Below are 23,028 nucleotides of genomic sequence, written 5' to 3' on the forward strand. Positions count from 1 at the left end.
TTTTCATAATCCAGGATATATATTTTATATTGCAAAAATAATCATCTGAAGATTAACAGCATCTCTGATAGAATAAAAAAGAAGGCCTGCGGCTCAAACGGTTCCACATTTATTTAATCCTGCTATGCATCTATTCTGTAAACATGACCTTTGGGTTTGCAGAGAAGTTCAGGATGAGATTTTAAAAGACGGAATCATGAGCTAAAATAAATTGGACTCCATTTAAATAAAAAGAGAGCGGCTCTGAGTCGTAAAACTAGACTCAAGAATCAAAGATAGGACTGACCACAATCGGAAGTGCTGAAGTTCTGAACCCTGGTGCAAGTGATCTTTATTTTTCCAGGTCTTCAGAGGTTTAAATAGTTGTTCAAATAGCATTTTTGGAGTTAGCTTTTCTTTTGATAGTCTTATTATTTCTTTCTTTGGCAAATATAGGAGTTCTCAAAAGCATGAAAGATAGATGTTTTATAAATCTCTATTAATATGTCAACTCATCCCAATTTCCTGGAAATTATTTTGTGGCCCAAAGTGTCTACATCCAATGCTTTATAGACCAAATCACTTTCTCTACTCTGAAACCCTATCTTCATCCTTCATTCTCTTCCCAAATATATGTAAACTCCATAGCATATCCACTCATTTCTTTCTGAATTATAAGAGTATTTCAAATGTCATTTGTTGGACCCGGTAGTGTCAGAGATTTTTTTTTTAATTCAGAAGTACTTTTGCTGTTATTGTTCCTTACAGTAAAATTTGGACTTATGTCTGAACAGGTTATAGATGTGTTCAGTTTATTTTAATTTTTCCTGCAAATACATTTAATACATTAGGGTCAAGTGCAAGTAATGCATTTTATGTTAGCTGATAATAACATAAATAAACATAAATAATTGCTTCTGCTTCATTTAAAATAAAATTGATATAACCAATATGTGAAGGTTTACTTTAAATATATTTAGTTACAATGCTTTGCTCTCCCACCCCCAAAATTCATTTTACTTAACTGTACTTTGGTCTGTCAACTGTTTTGATCAGCAGGATGGCAGACATGGGAGACAACAGCAGTCATCGCTTTTTTATTTTAATCTGGCGAAGAAAGCAAAAGCCCAAATCACAATAACAAAAATGATCAACATCATCCTAGGATATTTGGCGATTAGACTTGATTTTTACAGTGGAATCTTATTGAGTAACACTGCTTTGCTTCATTTGTGCACATTGCCTGCTGGGATGCCTTAGCAACCTCTCGAATGCTTTATTATCCTCACTTAATCTGATTGTCCATGAAGTCCAAGTAAAGGCCACACCAGCAGAATCCTTCCCATCTCCTTGGTGCTTTTTGTCCAGAGCCTGTAATGTTCGGTTTTCCAAATGGACCAAGGGAAAGTAGACAAGTAATGCCTTCTTCTCCTGGTGCTGCCCACTTCCCTGTCCAGTTGCCCAACTCAGAGGGACTCACTTTGGATTCCTGGCTGCGTGGACTTCAACAGAGGTGTTGAAAGGTCACCTTGGTTTGGTAGGAGAGCGTGAAGTTTGACTTGTCTCTAAAGCTGGCTCAGTGACTTAGAAGCCAAAAGTAGACTTTTAAAGGAGCATTTTTATAGTGGTATAAGAGTACAGTCAAGTAACACAAGTTTGAAAAGATAGTCTACAAGGCTGAATAGATTACTGTCTGTGTTATTCTCCATCTTGTTTTGTCTTCTTTAGCGTCTACGACGTGCATCAACTTTATTTTTAACTGTCTTACTCTGGTTCCAATTAAAGGTCTGGAAAGCTGTATCATATTAGACAAATTTATATATTTAAATTTGTCTATCTAGCTGTATCATATTAGACAAATATTAAAGTGGTGAGACCAAATGATATCTGAGACCCCTTCCAGATCTAAAGTCCTGTCATTCTATTCTGTTTCATTGTAAATGCACAGACACATATTACATAACCATTTATCCATATTATATATGCACATCTACACATTCTGTAAATAATGAGATACAATTAAAACAGTCATACATTCAGTTTTAGTGGAAGAAAGCCTTAAAAATTGTCTCCTTCAAATATATCATCAACCTCTCTAGCCATCATTTATTTTATCTTTAGGATCCAACATATTGTAGAGCTATACTGAGGCAAAATAAATCACTCTTGTATGAGGATATTTAATGACACTGAAATCTCTTTACCAAATACTCATATCTCATTACTATAGTAAGAAGAAACTTTTCAAAACAAAGTCATGTCCATATAAGCTCTGTGCCTTACATCTGCAGATTAAGGGCAAATGTGCACATTTTAGGGCAATAATATAAATGGATGCCCTCATACAATGTGCTGAAATATTTAAAAGGATAAGCCAAGCTAATAAACTGGCAAGTAAAATATGTTCTGACCTATGACCTTCAAAGGTATGTCCTCATAGTGATTTGGAAAGTTTAAATGCAAAATTGTTGCACTCCTTGGAGATCCAAGCCAGAGTGTGGCAGCATGTGGAGAGAGCTATAACCCAGTCCCAGCCCCTGGCCCTGGCCTATTCCCTTTGTTTCCCACACCTACCTCATCCCTCGACTTTATGAGACAGGAGCTGTCACCTGTAGACATTCTGTAATGTTCAAAGATCAAACTATGTCCACACGCCTTAAAATACCCACCTCTCTGCTTCCTACACCAGTTCATTGTTGTGCATACCAGTGGTGTGTTTCACCTTTGGAAAAACAGAACTGAGGGAGAGGCAACTCAGAGTCCTTGAAATGAGCTCCTGTCAGTGGAGCAAAGAATTCTAGGGTCCCTAATTGCCCAAAGCAGAGTCTGAAGTCAGGGGGCCAAGCGTGAGGCATGCATCCCGAGAAGAACTCTCTAAAGCATGGGCCCTAAAGCAAGAGACCTCCAGCCCAGGGCGAAGAGCAGAATGGAGTCCACGTGTCTGGGTAGATTCTTTAAAAAATAGACTTCTCCTTTGCTCGCCTTCTTTGAAAAAACTTCACGCACACTCACGTATTCACACCCCTTCACACTGAGCTAAGTAAGAAGCTTTCTTCTCTCCACAGCATTTGTCACATCATACAATACTTGTGCTTGGTACTTATTGTGCATAAACTAAATGACTGAATTATACAAATCAATGAATCAATAAATCAGGTACTAATAAAAGGATTCAGCTTTATAGTTTTCTCCCAACAAGTGTCATTGCACACCAGGAGTGGGAATAGGCAGGATCAATGCAACAGCACTACCATAAAACTGCTCTTTCTCCTTCAACTTCTTAAATTCATTTGTACTTTAATGATTATTTGGACTATATGTGTGTGCGGGAACATGCATGGTACAACTAAAACACTGATTTTCATGAGAATAGTGGAAAAGTAACTGTACAAATTTCTGGTCACACTACATGGCTATTTTTAAAGCAGGGTGTAAAAGGTTTAGAAGAAATCTTAGGAATCATCTAGTTTATCACTTCACAGATAAAGAAACAGCATCAGAGTGGTTAAATGACTTGACCAAGGTCACAAAGCAATCTGGCAGAAATAGACTGGAATTCAGTTCACCTGATTGAAGTCTTCTGTGTTTTCCAAAGTCTAGATTTGCATTTTGTAATACAGTAGCCACTAGCCACATGTAACTATTGAAATGTAAATTAATTAAATTAAATAGAATTTTAAATCCAATTCCAAACAATTGCATAGCCACATTTCCAGGATCCCATGGCCACTTATAGTTAGTGGCTACCATACTAGATCAAGCAAAATGGACCACTTCCATCATTCCAGAAAGTTCTGATGGGCAGTGCTGGTCTAGGTGGGAAATAGACCTGAAGAGTAGATGAGTATATATTATAGTCCTAAATTTATGTCCTCCTTCTGCTAATCATGGGATATTTAAATTTTAGCAGCTAGTGTTTCTCAGCATTGTTGATTTAAAATAGGAAAAGCACTTATACTTTACTCAATAGAAATATTTTTTACTGAGTGTAGTGTACAGTGATAGGCCTTCGTGAACCATAAATTTGTTTCCTTTATGGTACACTAGGGAAGTGTGCTTAATCACAGAGGGCAGAGGAAGCCTGTTAATTTTTCTTTCTTTCCGGGTCATTTCCATTTTTAGTTCAGCAACAAGAAACAATTTATTAAGTATTTAGAAGGAATGGAATGAGCTAATTTCAGCTCTGGATATCTGGCGAGAGGTGATAGAGTCTCTGTTTTGGGACCTAATCAGAACATAGATTCTCAAATACCTAGATTTGTCTTTAATCTGAGGTGGTAGTTAATGCTCAGTATTTTGTCTTGGGTCCTGGTTTTGTTAAGTAGTGAAAAAAAATGGATTACTTCTCTCATTTCCTGAGCTTTAAGAGACCTTCCTTACAGAGGTCAGAGCTTCATAATCTTGAGAAACACCAGTGGATGACTCATCCTTCCCCACCCCTCCACAAACTCAGTCCTTGAGATAGAGAAGTCAGAAAGAATTTATTCCTTTTAAAAAAATAATTTCTCCTTTAAAAAAATTTTTTTGGTCAAGTATTCATGAATTAATAGAATGACATGTCATCCTACTGATAGTCTTTAAAGTAGACCTGTTTTAGAAAAGTTAAAAAAAAATAAAGAACTATCTCAGGGGTGTCTGGGTGGCTCAGTTGGTTGAGCATCTGACTCTTAGTTCCCACTCAGGTCAGGATCTCAGGGTGGATGGAGCCCCAGATCAGGTTCTGTGCTTAGGACAGAGTCTGCTTGTCCCTCTCCCTCTGTCCCATCCCCCATGTGCACACTCTCTTTCTCTCTCTCTCTCTCTGTATCTCTCTCAAGCAAATAAATAATTTTTTTAAGAAAAAGAACTATTTCAAATAATAGAAATTATGGGGTTGTATTATTGACACAAAACTCCCAGATATTTAAAGAGGAACAAGTGTTTCAAAACTCTGAACTCTTTCCCATGGTAGAGGTATGATGGTTTGAGTGGTAAGATTATGGAGGAAATTTGATAAATGTCATTTAATAATTTTTATGTTCATTAATTCATTGCTTCAGGTTAGTCAATATTTATTTGTAGGCACGAACTGGGTACTGAGGATGTAAAATATATGACCTAAAGAATTTGCTGCCTAATCAAGTAGATTTTATAAATATGTGAATATAATAAAATATAGCTGGTTAAAATGTGCTAGAGAAACACAGAGGATAAAAACCAGCTCTGTCTGGGAGCAGTGGAGAAGGCTCACAAAGGAAGTGAGTTATGACTGCTGAGACTCGAAGAATTATTAAGAACTCCACGTGAAGACTAATAGGAGACTGCTTGGGAAAATATAAATGATTAAGTGTGACTGAAGACAGAGTCCATGAAAGACTCAAAACAAGATAGGAGGCTCTCCCATCTCAGCACTATCCTGGTCTTTCTTGTTTATGCTTTATTCCTTCATACCCAGTGCAACTAAATCATTGGCTTTTACACTGAAAACTTTTCAGCACACTCTCTTATATTCTAAACACTTCCCCGTAGTTCCTAGTTTGGCATTTCCACACACTTAAGCTATGAAATCTGAATCTTGTAAAACATTACTTGAATTATACTCCAGACATACATATAATAGTGGTTAGAGTTTATGTTTCTTGACCTTCCCTCATCAAAACATCCAAGTAGAATATGGAATTTTATAAAAGTACATCTTTAATGAATTCTTCTTAAGCAAGACAAGTTTTTATTATTTATTTCAAATTTCCTCTTACTCTTTATAAACTAAGTTAATGCATTTTCTGATCTTGTGATGCCTTTGACCAAGTTAATATCTTTGAAAAAATTACGATTAAAGTTTGTTATACCATGTCCCTGAGAAATTCTGGTACTAATATTTTATGACACCAAAAGTTAGATTAGATGTGTTATCATTCTTCCCTACAGAACCTGACTTTAATGTATTTTCTTCATTTTGCTTAACTCTTATTAAATCATGGGAAGATTCTTAACTCAAAAAGGAAATAATTTTAAATGGCTTAATAGTTTGGGGCTTTTATTCTCCCCTTCACAGATGGACCACCTCTTTCTTGTTCCCTGTGCTTTTTATTACAGAAGCTGGTTGTATATTCTTGTATCCAGAAATGACCAGCAGCTTTCAGAGCTTCAAATTTTACTGTTAGCCATCAGGGACAGAACAGGAACTATGTCCGCCCCCTGCTCACACAGAACATCATTTCCTAATAGCAGGCAACCAGAACTTGCCTTAAAACACCTCCCAAGAGGCAACCTAAAGCACATCATTTAGAAACTCTGCATCCTGTTTAAGTAATTAATACCTCAATCAAATTTGGACTAACATCGGTGGTGTCAGAAGAATTCATTAATTTTTTTTCCATTCCATGATCAATCAAGCTTTTTTTTTTTAATTAAAAGAGCTTTTCTTCATTAAAAAGTGCTTTTTAAAATTTTTACAAGCTGGAAAGTGCAGCCAATGAGTAATGGTTATAGAAATATCCATTTCTTAACAGTGTGTTTGAAGATTAATTTGAGTGGATAATTCTAGATATGGTTTACATAATGACTTTCTGAAGTGCATTAGAGACCTTGGACCTACATCTACATCCACAACACTTTCCATATTAATGAGACTATGAAACTAAGATGATTTTTCCTTTCTGTTTTAATATAGAAGGCTTGAAGTGAATTCCTCCTCTCATTTTGCACTTAAGGTAATCTCAAGGCTACTGGCATATTCCAGTAGTGTTGGAATGGACTTGGGTAAATGCAAGGGTGAAAAATCTCATTCCCGTCTTGAGACACTATTGTCTATGGTACAAGAAGAACTTGATTTACTTATATGTATTTATTTATTCCTGTAATATTTATTATCCTCAAAATAAACACTCTTGTGCTTACAAAAATCTAAAATTCCATACAAATGCAGTCTCCCTTCCCTGTCCATATCCCCACCTTCAATTTCGTACCTATAGCTTCTTTGGTGTTTTTTAAATACACTTTTCATGTGCCCACCTCTCGGCCTTTGTACTTGCTGTTCCCTTGCCTGGAACATTCTTCTCCCTCTTTTACACATGCCTCTGCCTGACCTCTTTCAGAGTTCTGTCCAAGAGTCACTTTATCACTGAGGTCTTCACTGACCTCCCCACCGCCCCGACTTTAGAATATTACCACACCTACTCCTCCCAATCCTTATTTCCATTTGCTTTAGCACTTACTGCCTGACACACTTTGTATTTACTCATTTATTTTTTTACTGTCTTTCTCCATTTGTTAGAATATGAAGTCTAGGAGGGCATGCATTTTTATTTATTTTGTTCACTGCTGTTTCCCCAGCACCAAGAGCATTGCCTGATACTCAAAGGGTACTTGAAAACTATTAAGTAGATGAATTAATGAACGCATGCAAAGGAATCACTGAACAATTACTGTATGCCAGCTGCTATACGTTTAGTGAAGACATTTAGTGAAGGAGGAAGTAGGCAGACAATTACAATACTGTTGGTAAATTTTATGAAAGAAGTGCTATCTTAGGGGTGCTATGAAGAACAGAAGAAGGGGACCAGGTCCACAGGTGGGGGTACTGAGCTTTGAATGAGGGAATGGGTAGAGGAGAGAGGAACCAAAGTGAAGTTGCAGGAGCAGACAGCCAGAGGTAGAGCAGTGCCTAGACAAGAAAGCCTGGCTCATGTGGTGAACTACCATTATTACAAGAGCTCCAACTTTTTTCAAAAGCTAAGGAAAGCCATTGAAGGGTTTTCAGTAGAGGAAAGGTATAAACCCTTTAGCTTCTAGGAAGCTCACTCAGGTAGCAATGTGCAGAGACGTGGAAGGAGACTAAAGACAGAGTGGCCCTCAGGTGGACACCCATCAGCTTGCTGGGAGAGAGGAGGGTTTGAACAAGGCTGTAGTGATGCAGGTGACGAAGAGAGCACGCTGGAGAGATTCTTGAGTAATTATCTGATAGACTTGGAGCAGGAGGGTAGAGGGTCACTCCCAGTCCATGAGTCACACATTTTTTGGTGAAGGCAATCATCAAATAGGACGATCACATTTCTCTGACTTACTTGCTCACCATAGTCCACATATTTTATGATATTTAAAAATGGAATCTAGCAAGGGCAAAGGTAAACAGGAAAGAAAATAAAGGGTGCTGTGTTGTTTGTAAGGTTTATTGTTTTGTTTTGTTTTATAAACATCTAATATATTTTTATCCCCAGGGGTACAGGTCTGTGAATCGCCAGGTTTACACACTTCACAGCACCCACCATAGCACATACCCTCCCCAATGTCCATAACCCCACCCTCCTTCTCCCAACCCCCCTCCCCCCAGCAACCCTCAGTTTGTTTTGTGAGATTAAGAGTCACTTATGGTTTGTCTCCCTCCCAATCCCATCTTGTTTCATTGATTCTTTTCCTACCCCCTTAAACCCCCATGTTGCATCTCTACTTCCTCATATCAGGGAGATCATATGATAGTTGTCTTTCTCCGATTGACTTATTTCGCTAAGCATGATACCCTCTAGTTCCATCCACATCGTCGCAAATGGCAAGATTTCATTTCTTTTGGTGGCTGCATAGTTTGTAAGTTTTAACAACATTGTATGGCTCTCCATGGCCTCCTCCAAAAGATCACAAAAGTTTTGGTTTAAAAATTTGTCGGCAGATGGGTGATATTAGTACTCGGCACTTGGGATTTTTTAATGGCTCATTTGGTTTTTATCTTTTGAATACATTGCCTAAAACCTATACTGAAATAAGTGTACTTTAAGGTTTAAATTACAGTCCGACCCTTCTGTAGTTAAACTTGAATAAATACAGTTTAATATGTTGAGATTCTATATGGTGAACAGTTTTTAATCTTGAGACATATGCACAGAAATTTTTTTAAAAGATTTTTATTTATTTATTTGACAGAGAGAGATCACAAGTAGGCAGAGAGGCAGGCAGAGAGAGAGGAAGGGAAGCAGACTCCCTGCTGAGCAGAGAGCCCGATGTGGGACTTGATCCCAGGACCCTGAGATCATGACCCGAGCTGAAGGCAGTGGCTTAACCCACTGAGCCACCCAGGCGCCCCCACAGAAGTTATTTTGAAAAATGAAGGACCAGATTATTCCCATTTAAATTGAGTCTCTATAAAGTATATGTGAACGTAACGGTGCCCACCAAGAAAATATCTAAAAAGGAACAATTTATTGATTAATAAAAATGGTGAAAAATTGACTCTTATTTTGGAAAACTATTTAATCCAAACTGAAGCTACAGAGAAAATAATAATGGAATTATTTTAGAAATCTTACAACACCAGAACAATTGTCTTTAATTTTGGGAATAATAAAAGCACTAATGTGACCAATGAGTAGTGAACTTATGACATTGTTCATCTGAGTCATTATTCGTAATGACTTTTGAGCAGGCTGAAAATATAAATTAATTTAAGAGGATTAGATAGGTTAATGAATGGTTATATGGCATTTGCTTGTTACTTTATTAATTTATATTTATCCTAAAAACCACAAAACTAGTCAAGTGTAAATATCTTAATCAACTGGCCATAACATACTCTAACTTCAAAATCCATTTTTTAAGAAGATTTTATTTATTTATTTGATAGAGAGAGCACAAGCAGAGGGAGCAGGAGATGGAGAAGCAGGTTCTCTGATGAGCAGGAAGCCCAATGCTGGGCCCCATCCTGAGATCCTGGGATCATGACCTTACCCAAAGCCAGATACTTAACTGACAGCCACCCAGGAGCCCCTAAAGTCAATTTTTGAGCAGTGAAGCTTTCATTTGTAAACTTGAATTTAATGACCGCAATGTCATGGGTGTATAATGGGTTTATTAATCGAAGGACACTCAAAACACACATATAAGCAAGATCTTGATCAGCAAAGTAACTATTTGGGGTGTGTGTGTGTGTGTGTGTATACTTAAAAGTATGTCTGTGCCTTCTATCCAACTCCAGTCAATTCCCACTCCCCTGCTAGTAACAGATGACATTATCCTTGGCTTCCTACCATTTTTCCTGCCAGTGAGATCAAAGGACTGTATGCACATTTTTGGTAGCTGAGAATATATCCTTGGCAACATAGTTCTGAATAATCCACAAGACTTGTATTCACAATTCAAAATTAATGTGACATCTTTAAAACTACTTTTATTTTTAGAGTTTAGCAAAAATAGAAGTAGTTTCCTAACCATGAAGAAAAATTTTGTATCTATTTTCTCTATAGCTCTCCTTTGATTTTCATGAAATATTGTGTTAAAATAGGCAATATAATTTTGTAGATTTCACAGTTATGGGTCGTCTTTCTAAATCTTTACTTTAATGTGGTCATGCAACAGAGACCAAGTTAGAAAATACAGAAATGTTAATTGCTAGTTAAAACGCTTGATTTCAAATTTGCTCTGATTTTTCAATGAAATATTCCCTTCCTGAGTTATCCACCAATGCAGTGAAAAACTCAATTGTACTGCACAATCTTTTTTCAAGTGGCAAGGTTAGGTTTAAATGGAAACAAACCTTTTCGAATTGCACATATCCATTCTCAGTCTAAACATTGAATTAATGTACTTTTTGTTACAGGATTTCCTTCCTAACATCAACATTTTAAGAAGTGAAATGCCCTGGAGACAGTGGGGCAAATGGAGTTATAGACCACAATAAAACCCAAGTCTTCTACTTTCAGCTCCCCTATCGCTACAAGTGCCAAATTCTGCCTTTACTTAGCATTAGCATTCACTTCCCAAACAATTTACCTAAGAGAGAGATGATTAAACCTGTTCATGGGCTATGGGGAAGGAACTAGTGGAAAGCAGGAGGCTCTGATACAGATGCAGGGATAATTGATGGAGAAAGATCCCCAAGGACAGAGAGAAGGATGGATTCCAAAGTGTATTGGATGTATCTGCCTGCAGAGGAGGGGGTGCCTATTCTCCCTCTGGCTAGGAAGGAGGTCCATGTGGGTTGGGATTGATGAGAGACATGATGGTGAGGGAATTTACACCTGATAGCCTCTATTTTCTCTGCAAAATCGAAAACAGGGAGAATTTTAAATAGGAGGCATGAAATGGGAAGGAAGGCTCTCTGACTACACAGATATGCCAGATACCCAGCTCATTAAGAAGCTAGCTGGTTGAGTAAATAAAAAAGGAACACAGAAAGGTGATGTTGCACTGTGCACTTTCAATAACCTAAAGCTGATTTTGTGAGGAAATTCTTAGTCTTCCTATGAGGATTACAAAATAATTTATGAGGAACAGATTCTCTGAATGGTCCTAAACGTGGTGTATTTTTAATAAAAAAATTATGCATGACCAATTCTCCCTCTAATGTGCACTCTATGCTTTCTTTAATGTTACAAAGTATGAATTAAGATGCTGATTAACTGAATGTCACACATTGAAAAATAGGTTAGCCATTCATTAGATGTAACAGAATACAGAACTAGTTAACATGAAGTCATAAATTATCATTTACCATCACTTATAAAGTGTAACTTTGTTAAAATATACTAACATTAAAAGTATTTTTGAATTAGTAGGAAAATGCTCAATGTTTTATGTAAAAATAGACATAAATAGTCAGAATTATAGCTGGATGTCTTTGTGCTCTTTTCCACCGTCCCAAAGCTGCATCTAATTCTACATAAAGCCAACAGACTCCCAATGCTGACTTTGTGGTTGAAAAACAGCTAAATCTCAGAACTGCTATATTTCCATTTTATATGTAAATATTCCCATCCATCTTCCTGAATATTCTAACCCCACCAGTGTGCGCAGTGTCATAGGTTATCGACAACTGACAGCATCTTTTGTTTCCTTTTCTGGTACACCCTAGGTGCCACAGTTGACGTTGGCATCCCCTAGTTTGTAAACAAGTTTTTGTGCCAGTCAGTTGGCCACATTTCATAAGAGGAAGAATCGAACAAAATATGTTCCTTTGTCATGCTATTCAGTGATTCCCTTTGCAAATCTGCTTACTGAAGTTTTGCAGATGCAGAAGTCACATAACGTGCTGCTTGCTGGGAACTGCCTTGCGTTTTCTCTGTTTCTAGCCACAACAACTCTAGCTTTCTAAATGAGATGGAGGTGATGGATTTGCAGGTATTTGAAGAAACAGATGCACCCGAACAGCAAAGATTTTTTTTCTTTTGTAAGGAAAAATTCAGACTCTTACTACAGATGCTTAGTGTTTTTCAAAAGAAAACAAGAGAGAAGACCTATTGTGTACTTCCAACAAATAATTTCCGTTTTCCTTGGCATACAAAACATCAGCATATTTCTGCACAGCGTAGAGAACCTTGCAGACTAGGACAGTTTTAATTGGTCCTTTAAGTTTCAATGGTTACATTATTATGTTAATTGAATAATTTTTCTTTTTTTAGGGTCCTCTGGGGCCTCCAGGACAAAAGGTAGAGTATAAACAGTACTGGGGAAGTAATTATACTTGCATTGCCTAATGGCTAGCATGAGAGGTGAATAAAATTAGCTACTGTAAGCCATGCTGAAACATCTTGATTGTGCATTCTTCTTTCTAAAAATACAATCATTTAATGTGAGCCCTTAGATTTCTAATCAACTCCATTATAGGGAATCCAATAAATCCAGAGTAAACTCTTTTTAAGCTCTCTGCCAAATTTTACATTACTGAGTTTTTAATGTTAAGCATTGTGACAAAGTTCAGAATTTGAAGGGTCATAGGACATTGCAGATCGATTGCATGGTCCTGCTCAAGTATTATGACCAAATGATCGTAGAACAGACCAGAACAGAAGACGTACTTGTTGTATGGTAACTATATTCCATTGGTCCACAAATGTTTCCCTTTGCAAGGTAATCTGAAAAATGACTTCCTGATTGTCATTTTCCAGTCATCAGAATTCACCATTACATTCTGATGGAGGTGGTCTAGCACTTCTAAAATTACATCAATATACAGTAGTAAATATATCAGTAGTAGGTAGATGGCCTTTTGCCAACAAAATATTGCTAAGTCCCCCTTCCCTATTATAACTCCCACCTCACAATGGGGGGAAAAGGATATCTAACCTAGAGAAAACAATTGCATTACAACAGGTGGAAAAGTGATTATTCTTTATCTTTGAAATCCACCAAAGATGGAGACTTTTTAATCCCCCAAGTGCTGGGCACGCGGCATCTGTTGAAATATAATCCTACAAAACCAAGTCCAAAGCCAATGAGTTGTGAGACAACTTGTGTGTAAGAACACTTTGTCCTTTGCAATAATGTCTCTATTAAGCATGGTGTGAAATTGTAAAGCTACCCTAATCCACATGCAACCAGGGTAAAATTACTGCCTGAGGCTTCAGGAAGTCATTTAATGACCCACTCAATATAATTACCTAAAGCACTAAGGAACTGGCCATCTCAATTTGTTTTGCATATGATAGCTGTATATTTTTATAGTGACTATATTTTTAATAGACTTCCTCTTTTAGAGCAGCTTTAGGTTTGTATTTACTGTTTAAAAAAACTTTTCCCATTATTATTAAAGAAATTTTATTTCATACATGAACTGAGAAAAATCTGTTTTCTAGGCTAGACAAAGAATAAACACATTTTATTTAAAAATGGTTTCTCCGGAGCCTGAAAGGGGAAATGACATCACTATTTGAAAATATTTGTTAATGTTTTTATATTCAGGTAAATGTCATAGATTTTCTCAGGTGATTATTAGCTTTCTTATTCTCAGCTCACCCCACCTACGTCCAACCATTCATAATCACCCCAGTGTGCGTGTGCCCATGTGTACACACACACACGCACACACTAACTTAATATTTGATGTGCTGTTTTTTATTCCTAGTCAGTATTTAACATTTGTAACACCTTTTCCAGTTGTTGGAAGACATATTCACACTCTCCTGGCTTAAATGTACTCCCTGAAAGTACAGGGGAAAATGCTCCAAATACAGCAAATTTGAGTTTATAGCCTACGTGCTTTTTTTGACTAATTGTGGAACAAGTGGTTGTTACTTTAATTACCTTTTGTTTTATGGCATTTAAACTCTTGAAATGCAAGAGTTACTGCTACTGCTAGGCTTTCCCAGATGGAACTAAGCCTGTTTATTTCTTAAAAGCACCAAAATGTAGAGCCATGTGGTCTTCTGAGAGTTGTGGATCCCAATTTATGATGTAAATTTCTTTAAAATCATATTAGGTTTAAGTGGATATTTAAAAACATGGTTAAATTCAATTCCATGGTTTCTGAGAATGCTTGATGAATCTGCTTACATTACTATATATCTGAATTCCATGGATATGTATCTGAAACCTTAACCTTTCGCACATGTTTTAGCAAGGTAAGGTTATGGCTCACATAATTAATACAATACAAATATAAAGTTGAAATATTTTGTGATTTCATCTGCTTAATTTAATCCTGTGTCTTCTTAGGGTTCTGTTGGAGAACCTGGAATTCCAGGGGTGAATGGTCAAAAGGTAAGTTCTATAGACTATTTCTGATCATTTAAAGGGTTAAAATTACAAAATCATTCTAGTCAGTAATGTTAGTAAAAAGTTTACATACTTATAAAAACACTACGTATACTTTTGAAATGTAGGGAAATTATGGTGCAAAAGATCCAAATATTTTAATTTTTAATGATGCATAAAATAGAAACTCTTAGAAAATTTTCCATTTTCTTTTGATAAGTTTTATAGGAATATAACTATATCTTTCTTATACATAGAATAGGAAAAATGTTGTGTTTAACACTAATTGTGATAAACAAAATACACTCCAGTTTATTCTTGGCATGGCAAAAGTAACATGTGTTACTTCTCTCATTAACAAAATTATTCTTACAGAGGGAACCTATTGGAATATTCTGAAGCTAGGAGCAAGCTCTTTTTACTGTTGAGAAAAATCAGCATTTAAATAGACTTGCCAAGCTTTGGTAGTACACTTTTATTGTACTGTTAATAATGAAGGGGGAATAAAATAAGAAACCCCCACAACTCTACACAGACGTATCTATGTGTGTGGTTACATCTACTCCTGCAACATATTTACTGGTTGGACAAAGCATCTAGTATCTTCCCACAGGTAGGGCTGCTCTTCTGTGCTCCCCAACAGTGCTGACTGGCTTTTCAATCTGGAACCTCACAGAGACCAGGAAAGCCATAGGGGCAGCTAACAAAGCCCGTCTACAAGGAGCCAGGGACTGGCTGAGCTAGGACTTCACGTGTCTCCCACAGGATTTTTGGACTAGGTGTATAAAAGCCTGTGACCCATCAGCTTCCGTTCAACAGAAAATTTTAAATCCATGCACTCTGGATAAAATCCTGAAATCATAAGCAGCCCAATATTGACATACAGAGTAGACCTGCTAGGGACTTTTCCATCTTGTCCATCTTTTCTTCTCCAATAAGATGATAATTAACAATCACTATTTAAAACCTACAGAGGGGCTGGCAAAAAGCATGAGTCTGCCACTTACAGGCCACATGAATTTTGGCAAAGTCCTTGAACACTCTGGCCTCAGTCTCTTCGTTTGTAGATGGAAGGCAGTAACAGTTTCCACCTATTAGTGTCGATGTGAGGATTAAATGCCTTTATGACAGGGAGGATTTTACAATGAAACTTTCGTTTCGTTTTATTTTGGTGAAATTCTGGAAATGTGATTGATCTGTATCTTAAACAAGGCTCTGTGCTTCCACAATTACTCAATTCGCAGTGAAACTGATGTCCTCAACCAAGGCTTATGGTATCCGTTAGTCCACAAAGAAAATACTCCTCAGGAGTGAACTGCCCAAGTCACTGCTCAGTTTACCACTTAATAAAATGCGTATCTGTTTGCTTCACAAATCCTGGTAAAGTCAAAGCTTAACTTTCTATAAGAGCATTGTAGATCATGGAGGGATACATAAAAATTTGGAATTATACTCATTCTAAGATTGATTTTGAAGTTATGTAAGTCAAGATAATATTTTTGAAAGGACAGATATGGATATAAGAGAAATGTTTTTAACACTGGTGAAGAACAAAGCTTATACCCTTAAGGTTAATGTTTTGCTTTTTCTTCTTTGCTTCTTTTCTTTTTTCAGCTTTGGGACAATCATGAAAATTTATAGAAACCTTTAACCTAAAACAAAACAACCTTAAAACTGTCACATACATGTTTATGAAGACTACATATTCTTTATTTTTGCAAAGGAAATATGCAATTTCCTTAGCAAGAGAAAGGAATGTGACATTTTCTTGTCCTAGTCACCAAGGTTAAATTATATTTCAAGGAAATAGTTAATATTTGCAGTTTTATGTCTTGTTATACATCTTTGTGGCATCTTAAAGTGTTTTCTATAAGACCTAGGGAAGCTAAATAATTTCACACTTTTATGAAGGTATTGGCAAAACGTAGTTTACGATTGATTTTCCTACTCCATAGAATTTAACCTAAAACTTTGTGGATGAAATTTCTGTTAACACTAGTCATTATCTAACATTTGTAATATTTGCTATATTATCTTTAGGAAAATAAAGTGCAAAACCATGAGTCCTTCACTGCAAGTCATTTAGACAGTAAAAACAAAGCTGGAAAAAGAGTAATAATTCTATAATTAAGTATATGAAATATGTTTTGGATATCTACAATTTGCTTTTCTAAGACAAGAGCTTACAGTGATGTAATTTTTTTTTAAAGCACCTAAATGTCCTCAAACTGTCTTAAGAAAACTTTTTTCCCACATTACAATTTCACTTTTCCAAAGAGGTATTTTTGTGGCTTAGAAAATATTTTTCAGATAATGGTTAGGGGAAAAATATGATTTTCTAGCCATCAGAAACACAACAGAATAACAACTAGAAAATAGAAAGATTTTTCTCTTTTAAAAAATGAAAGAAAAATATTTTTTAAAATGTATTTTATTTGTTTTCCATCTATTCAGACTGACAAAATTAGTGATTGGTTTTGGCCAATAAACTTGGTAGTGACTTTTTTTTTCCCACTATTTCCCTTCAAATGTGGGTCACCTTAACTGCTAATCTGAATATTTTTTATTTTGTAATGGTCTTCCAGTTCTTCTGATTGTATTAGCAGAGGACTTACATAAGCAGTACCATGGCAGTGAACCCCAATCTAGCTCTTTCTGGCATTACAGTCTACAAAGGGCTCCTGAGCCTCTTCTGTGAAATGTGGAAGGCAGTGTGGTATGGAGGGGAAATGTGTGGACTCTATAGTCAGAAACAGAATGAATGGGTCAGATCCCAGTTCTCATTTGGGCAAGTTAAATGTTTCTAAGGCTCAGGTGTAAAATAGAAATACAGACCTTGCAGTATTAACCAGATAATGTCTCTAAAGTGAAGGCAATGTTACAGATGCTCAATACATGTTACTGTCTGTGGGAATAGTATCACACTGGAGGAGTTTCAGCAAATGAGCCCCAGGTTTACCCTTAAGGAGGGAGGAGAAGCCAGTTGAATCATGATAGGAAGAACACGAATATGCAAAATTACACAGGAAGGTAAAATGTTTCTCTGTCCCTTGGCTCTTTCCCCACTCACCCACCCTAGAGCGCTGCCCTGGGGTCAGGATGCTCAGTTTCCTTCCATCTCATGGGCAGCCTTTGGAAGACCCTTTTCACATTTCCTTTGTGAAATGAGACCAGGGGATGCACTTATTTATTTCTAAGTCTTAAGAGATAGAGTCAGCTGTGTCTCATTTTCGAGTCAACTGGCTTCTCAGATCCCATTTCTGAAAGCTCTTGTTTCCATAATTTCCAATTTGTTGTCAGCAGCCAAAGCAATTAGGGTGGGATTTCATGCTAAGTCTTACCTATATGTATGAAAAGTTGTCCTCTTCTTCCCTAGCTAATCGTATTGAACACAAACTTTTGTAACTCTCAGCAATAGATCTTGTTAGTTTAAAGGTGTAATTAGCATTTTGTTTGTGTCCCATTATTCATGATCCTTCTCTGTCTTTCTGTTTCTCTCTCACACACACCCACGTGCATACATGAAGAGATACATACATATTATACATATATACATACATATATTTACGTGTATAGCTAAATATTTGACCATTAAACCCTACATCTCAGATATACTGGAAAAGTGGAAGCTTTTAAAAATAACTTTGTGGTAGAATCATCTTTTAAACCATCTTTTAAACTATCTTTTAAACGTTAGTTCCTTTGACAAAATTAATTGCTGTCTATAATTTTTGATAACCAGGTAATGGGTATTAAGGGGGGGCATGCGTTGTGATGAGCACTGGGTGTTGTACACAACTAATGAATCTTTGAACACTACATCAAAAACTAATGTTGTACTATATGCTGGCTAACTGAATATAACAAAAAAATTTTTTTGTTTATATGTGTGTATCAGAACTTTCAAAATCTCAACTTTTATTAGTGATATTAGAACCCTACATTTTTCTTCTCTCTCCACATTTTCACATTAATTAGCACCCATAAAAATGAATCATCATAATGACAGTTTACTTGAATAAGAGCACTGGGCAAATAGCACTGAAGAGGAGATCTGGGGACAGAGATAGGGTACATTAAAAGTCTAATTGGTGCACCTAACACCCTTTTCTGTTTGTTACCATGAAAACAATAATAAATATTTTCAGGATTAAGAACCAATTATTTTGTCTCGGCAAGCTAGAGTATTTCTGAGGCTCCAGAGTCATAGGGATTGTTTTCAAAGCAAAAGACAAATATCAGAAGATCTTATTCATGGATTTTTCTGTAATTTATTATTTTTAAACTTCAATATATAATATAAATAAAAAATGATGCTAGCGTTATCATCTACTAATAAAAAATAATGTTAGTGTATCATCTACGAGTCTAGCCCAGATAGCTATGTGATTTTTAAGGAACATTAAATTTTAATTAGCTTATAGTTATGGCATTTAGAATTCCTTTTCATCTCCTATCTGTGGATCTCATGGTCTTCACTGACATTAATCCTCACAGCATACTTCTAATGGCATTTTTATTGTAAGTGTATTTAGAGAACAGATAAATTGAAGCTCTCAGACTTCCAAAGGTCAAGCTGTTTATTCAAGTCTGTTCAGTGCACTGTTCGATGAACTCAATATTTTTTATTCTTGATTCACTTACTGTAACAACTAAATACCCTCTTTTCTTTGGCTTGCTTGGCTCTGAATCAAATTCCTGAACGATTTGAATATGGTATAGTTCTGTTGTTTTCTGGTTGGCTAGCTTAGAATTTTCCTATAGCAGAACTTATTCAGTGGTCCTTTTATCCAATATAGTTGTGACTTTCTTATTTTAGACTTTAAGAAAAAATACTCAGAGTAAATGAAGTGATTGATTTCTGATTCCAGATTAATTAATAGTTCAGGGAAAGTATCTTACAGCAATTCAATCATTTTGCAGGTTAAAGTTGAGACGAATTGTTTTTATGAATTTTTCTCTCTTCTGAAGTTAGCAGTTATGTACATTAGAATTCTCAGAATACAGGACTTTTTTTCTCTAGTAACTATAATAATAGGATGTGTTCTTTCTTCTAAAAGAGACATCATCATTTTCCTATTACAGAACATTTCATGTAGTCAAATCACTTTTCCCCTAAGTGTGATTCATACATTCTCTGGCATTTTTGCATACATGCTTACTCTTAAAGAGGCTTTTCACTCAATTTTATTTGTTAAGTGGGACAAACAATATTTCTATTCTGCACGTAATTAATTTTACATTCCTTTAGAGAGGAACGAAAAGTTAGTTACAAGGGGTAGTTTAATGTTGGCTTGAAATAAATGAAGTACAGTAAAGATTTTTTTAAACCACTTTCCCCCTGACTTCATTTAGGCATATTACTATAGAATTTGATAATAGTTATCATTCTACAAAATTCTGTCATTCTACTAAAATATCAGGAGAGGGAAGAATGAAAAGTTGGGGAAAGGGATTCCTGGGGGAAGGGTGTGAGAGAAGGCAAGCTGCTCACAGACTGTCCCAAAACAAACAAAGCAAATGGGTTTGATTTATGAGATCATCAAGTCCCCTTATTTTCCATTTTAACTGAAAGAACACCATATTTTCCAGAAGGGATTACAAAAATACTGATTTACTACATCTGATTCAATTGTGTATGTAATCTGGGAAAGCTTTTTAAAAAAACTTCCCATAAATGTGTCCACTGATTGACTTGTTGATTTTTTTCAATCATCCATACAGCCCTTACTACTGGGTACCAGTCACCATCTCTCCCAGTCCTCATGGAATTTCCAGCATACCTGGGGATGGGGACATTAAATGAACAGTTATACCAAAAACCTGTTATGTCACAATTCTGTTAAGGACTGTGGCAGAGAGTCTGGTGCCCAGAGCCAAGTAATGCCAAGTGATGCTTCTCTGAATAGACAGGTGACTTAGGTGAGACCCAACAGGTGGCCAGCACTTGGCGAAGGGAGAGAAACTACCCCTATGGTGCACTACTTGCAAATTAAATTACAGACAAGCTTGCTCTCAGAATTTGGTTTCCAAAATACCGTATTACCAATCATGATGGGGCTTCTGTATTCATCATGGTCTACCTTTTCTCCAAACTTATGACTCACTCCCCACCCCCGCTCATGCGGTCTCTCTCTGAAATAAATAAATAAATATATAAAAATACATAAATAAATAAAAGGCATTGCAATGAAATAACTTACTGTGACAATCCTAACAGTTTAGCACCTACCCAGTTCCATTCATTTGTTATGAGACCACACTGCCAAGAGATCGTGACCATTTTCCAACTGCGAAACAGTATCAGTATCAGAAGGGTTAATTTGTGAGAAATTGAATTACTTTCAGGATTCTCTTCTCTGTCTTCTCTGCCCATTGCAGAGAACAGAAAAGCGCGGTGTATGTATTCAGAATTTATTTATTTATTTTTAAAGATTTTATTTATTTATTTGACAGACAGAGATCACAAGTAGGCAGAGAGGCAGGCAGAGTGAGAGGGTGAAGCAGGCTCTCTGCTGAGCAGAGAGCCCCATGTGGGTTGGGTCTCGATCCCAGGACCCTGAGATCATGACCTGAGCTGAAGGCAGAGGCTTTAACCCACTAAGCCACCCAGGCGCCCCCTATTCAGCATTTAGTATCAGGTATTGTCCTTAGTGTGGTGTGCATATTAGCTCACTTATTCCTCACGGCAATCCTAGAAAGAAGGAACTAGCATCTCCACTATATTAACGAGCAACTGGGAGGACAAATATTTTACCCAGAGTTACCAGGTGTTAGTATTAGAGTTCAGCTTCAAAGCCAGGCAGTTTGTTCTCACTGTGCATGACTCTGCTTCCACCATTAAGAATGAGGATCTTGTGACTCTTAATCTCTCAAAACAAACTGAGGGTTGCTGAGGAGAGGGGGGTTGGGAGAAGGGGGGTGGGGTTATGGACATTGGGGATGTATGTGCTATGGTGAGTGCTGTGAAGTGTGCAAACCTGGCGATTCACAGACCTGTACCCCTGGGGATAAAAATATATGTTTATAAGAAATAAAAAATTAAAAAAAAAAAAAAAAAAGAATGAGGATCTTAGGGGGCACCTGAGTGGCTCAGTGGGTTAAGCCTCTGCCTTCGGCTCAGGTCATGATCTCAGAGTCCTGGGATCAAACCCCGCATCGGACTCTCTGCTCAGTGGGGAGCCTGCTTCCTCCTCTCTCTCTGCCTGCCTCTCTGTCTGCTTGTGATCTCTCTCTCTGTCAAATAAATAAATAAATAAATAAATAAATAAAATCTTTAAAAAAAAAATGAGGATCTTAGGGTGACTGGGTGGCTCAGTTAGTTGAGTGACTGCCTTCAGCTCAGGTCATGATCCTGGAGTCTCATCATAGAGTCCCTTATTGGGCTCCCTGCTCAGCAGGGGTCTGCTTCTCCCTCTGACCTTCCCCCTCTCATGCTTGCGCTCTCTCTCTCTCTCTCTCAAATAAATAAATAAAATCTTTTTTAAAAAATGAAACTAACTGAAGCCTTTATTTAAAAAAAAAAAAAAAGAATGAGGATATTAAATTCAGAATAACCTAGTTTTGCTTTTCAGTATTTGTAGGACCTTGGGCAAGGTATTTATCGTCTCTGAGCCTTAGTGTCTTCATTCATCAAATGAAGATTAAAATATTTATCTGAACGTTTAATCAGGAAAAATAAAGTGGCAAATGTAACTTTATTAAAATGTTAAATATTCTTACAATATTAAATAAGAACAGACTATGTTCCTTTCTGTACTAGGGGCATTAATAACTCCATGACTCGGAAGCCTCCTGGGTGTATAAGCAAATGTTAGTAAGAACTATTATTTCTTTCTACTACTCTTCACTGATTTTTAAAAATTTTCTAGCTGGATATAACCACTTAACATTTCTATTAATAATTAGGCACATTCTCTTCTCAAGAGAAAAAAAAATTCATCATTCAAACTGTACATAGATTTATCATTAAGGACTATGCTTTAGGAAAGAAGAAATTAGCTGGGCTTTAAAACTTAAAAAAAGTCAATATATTATCAAGGGCGTGTTATGTTGCAATTCCTAGAATACTTAACAGAACCACTTTGATTATAGTTTCCTAAAACATGTCTTTGTCCTCAATCTTCTCTCCCCCATAAGCATGTACATGGTGAACAATTTTTGTATACATACAGAAAAGTCAGTCCTCTATGACACCATGCTTTCTGGTTGGTTTTTGCTCATTTTTGGTACCTTTCATAAATTACTTACAAAGGTGATACTAAATAGCGTTTCCCGTAGACCCAGGCAAGCAGTGCTTCTCACGATGCCTCCTCTGTCCCTCCTATGGTATAACCCTCCCCACAGAGTGCGGGTCAAGGAGGCATAACTACTCAAAGCCCAGTTTCCCCATTTCTTGATCACATCGTAGGTCCACAACCCAAGAATTTCTGCCTCACGTGTCCTGATTCTGCTTCTAGTGCTTGTATTGGCCTCTTTTGCAGATCCATAGTCCCATGAACAACCACACAGGCCTAAACCTGTTAGTGACCTTGGAGCCGCTCTGGGTGGGGAGCTGTGGGCAAAGCTTGCAGGCTGTGAGGTTCACACGCAGCCTCCAAGGCCCTTCCTGGT

At 36.8% G+C, this 23,028-nt stretch overlaps 1 protein-coding gene across 2 annotated transcripts in view; it reads left to right on the forward strand.

Annotated features, from left to right (window-relative positions):
* The window catches only part of COL25A1 (collagen type XXV alpha 1 chain), a 465,856-nt gene that overhangs the window by 352,462 nt on the left and 90,366 nt on the right, over positions 1–23,028 (forward strand). For both annotated transcript variants that reach the window (XM_044224287.1, XM_044224288.1), the window contains exons 11-12: positions 12,345–12,371; positions 14,377–14,421. In XM_044224287.1, the coding sequence (XP_044080222.1) occupies positions 12,345–12,371; positions 14,377–14,421 (72 nt within the window). The remainder of the gene's footprint in view (positions 1–12,344; positions 12,372–14,376; positions 14,422–23,028) is intronic.

Source organism: Neovison vison, chromosome 11 (genome assembly GCF_020171115.1).
Source record: "Neovison vison isolate M4711 chromosome 11, ASM_NN_V1, whole genome shotgun sequence".
Lineage (NCBI taxonomy): Eukaryota > Metazoa > Chordata > Mammalia > Carnivora > Mustelidae > Neogale > Neogale vison.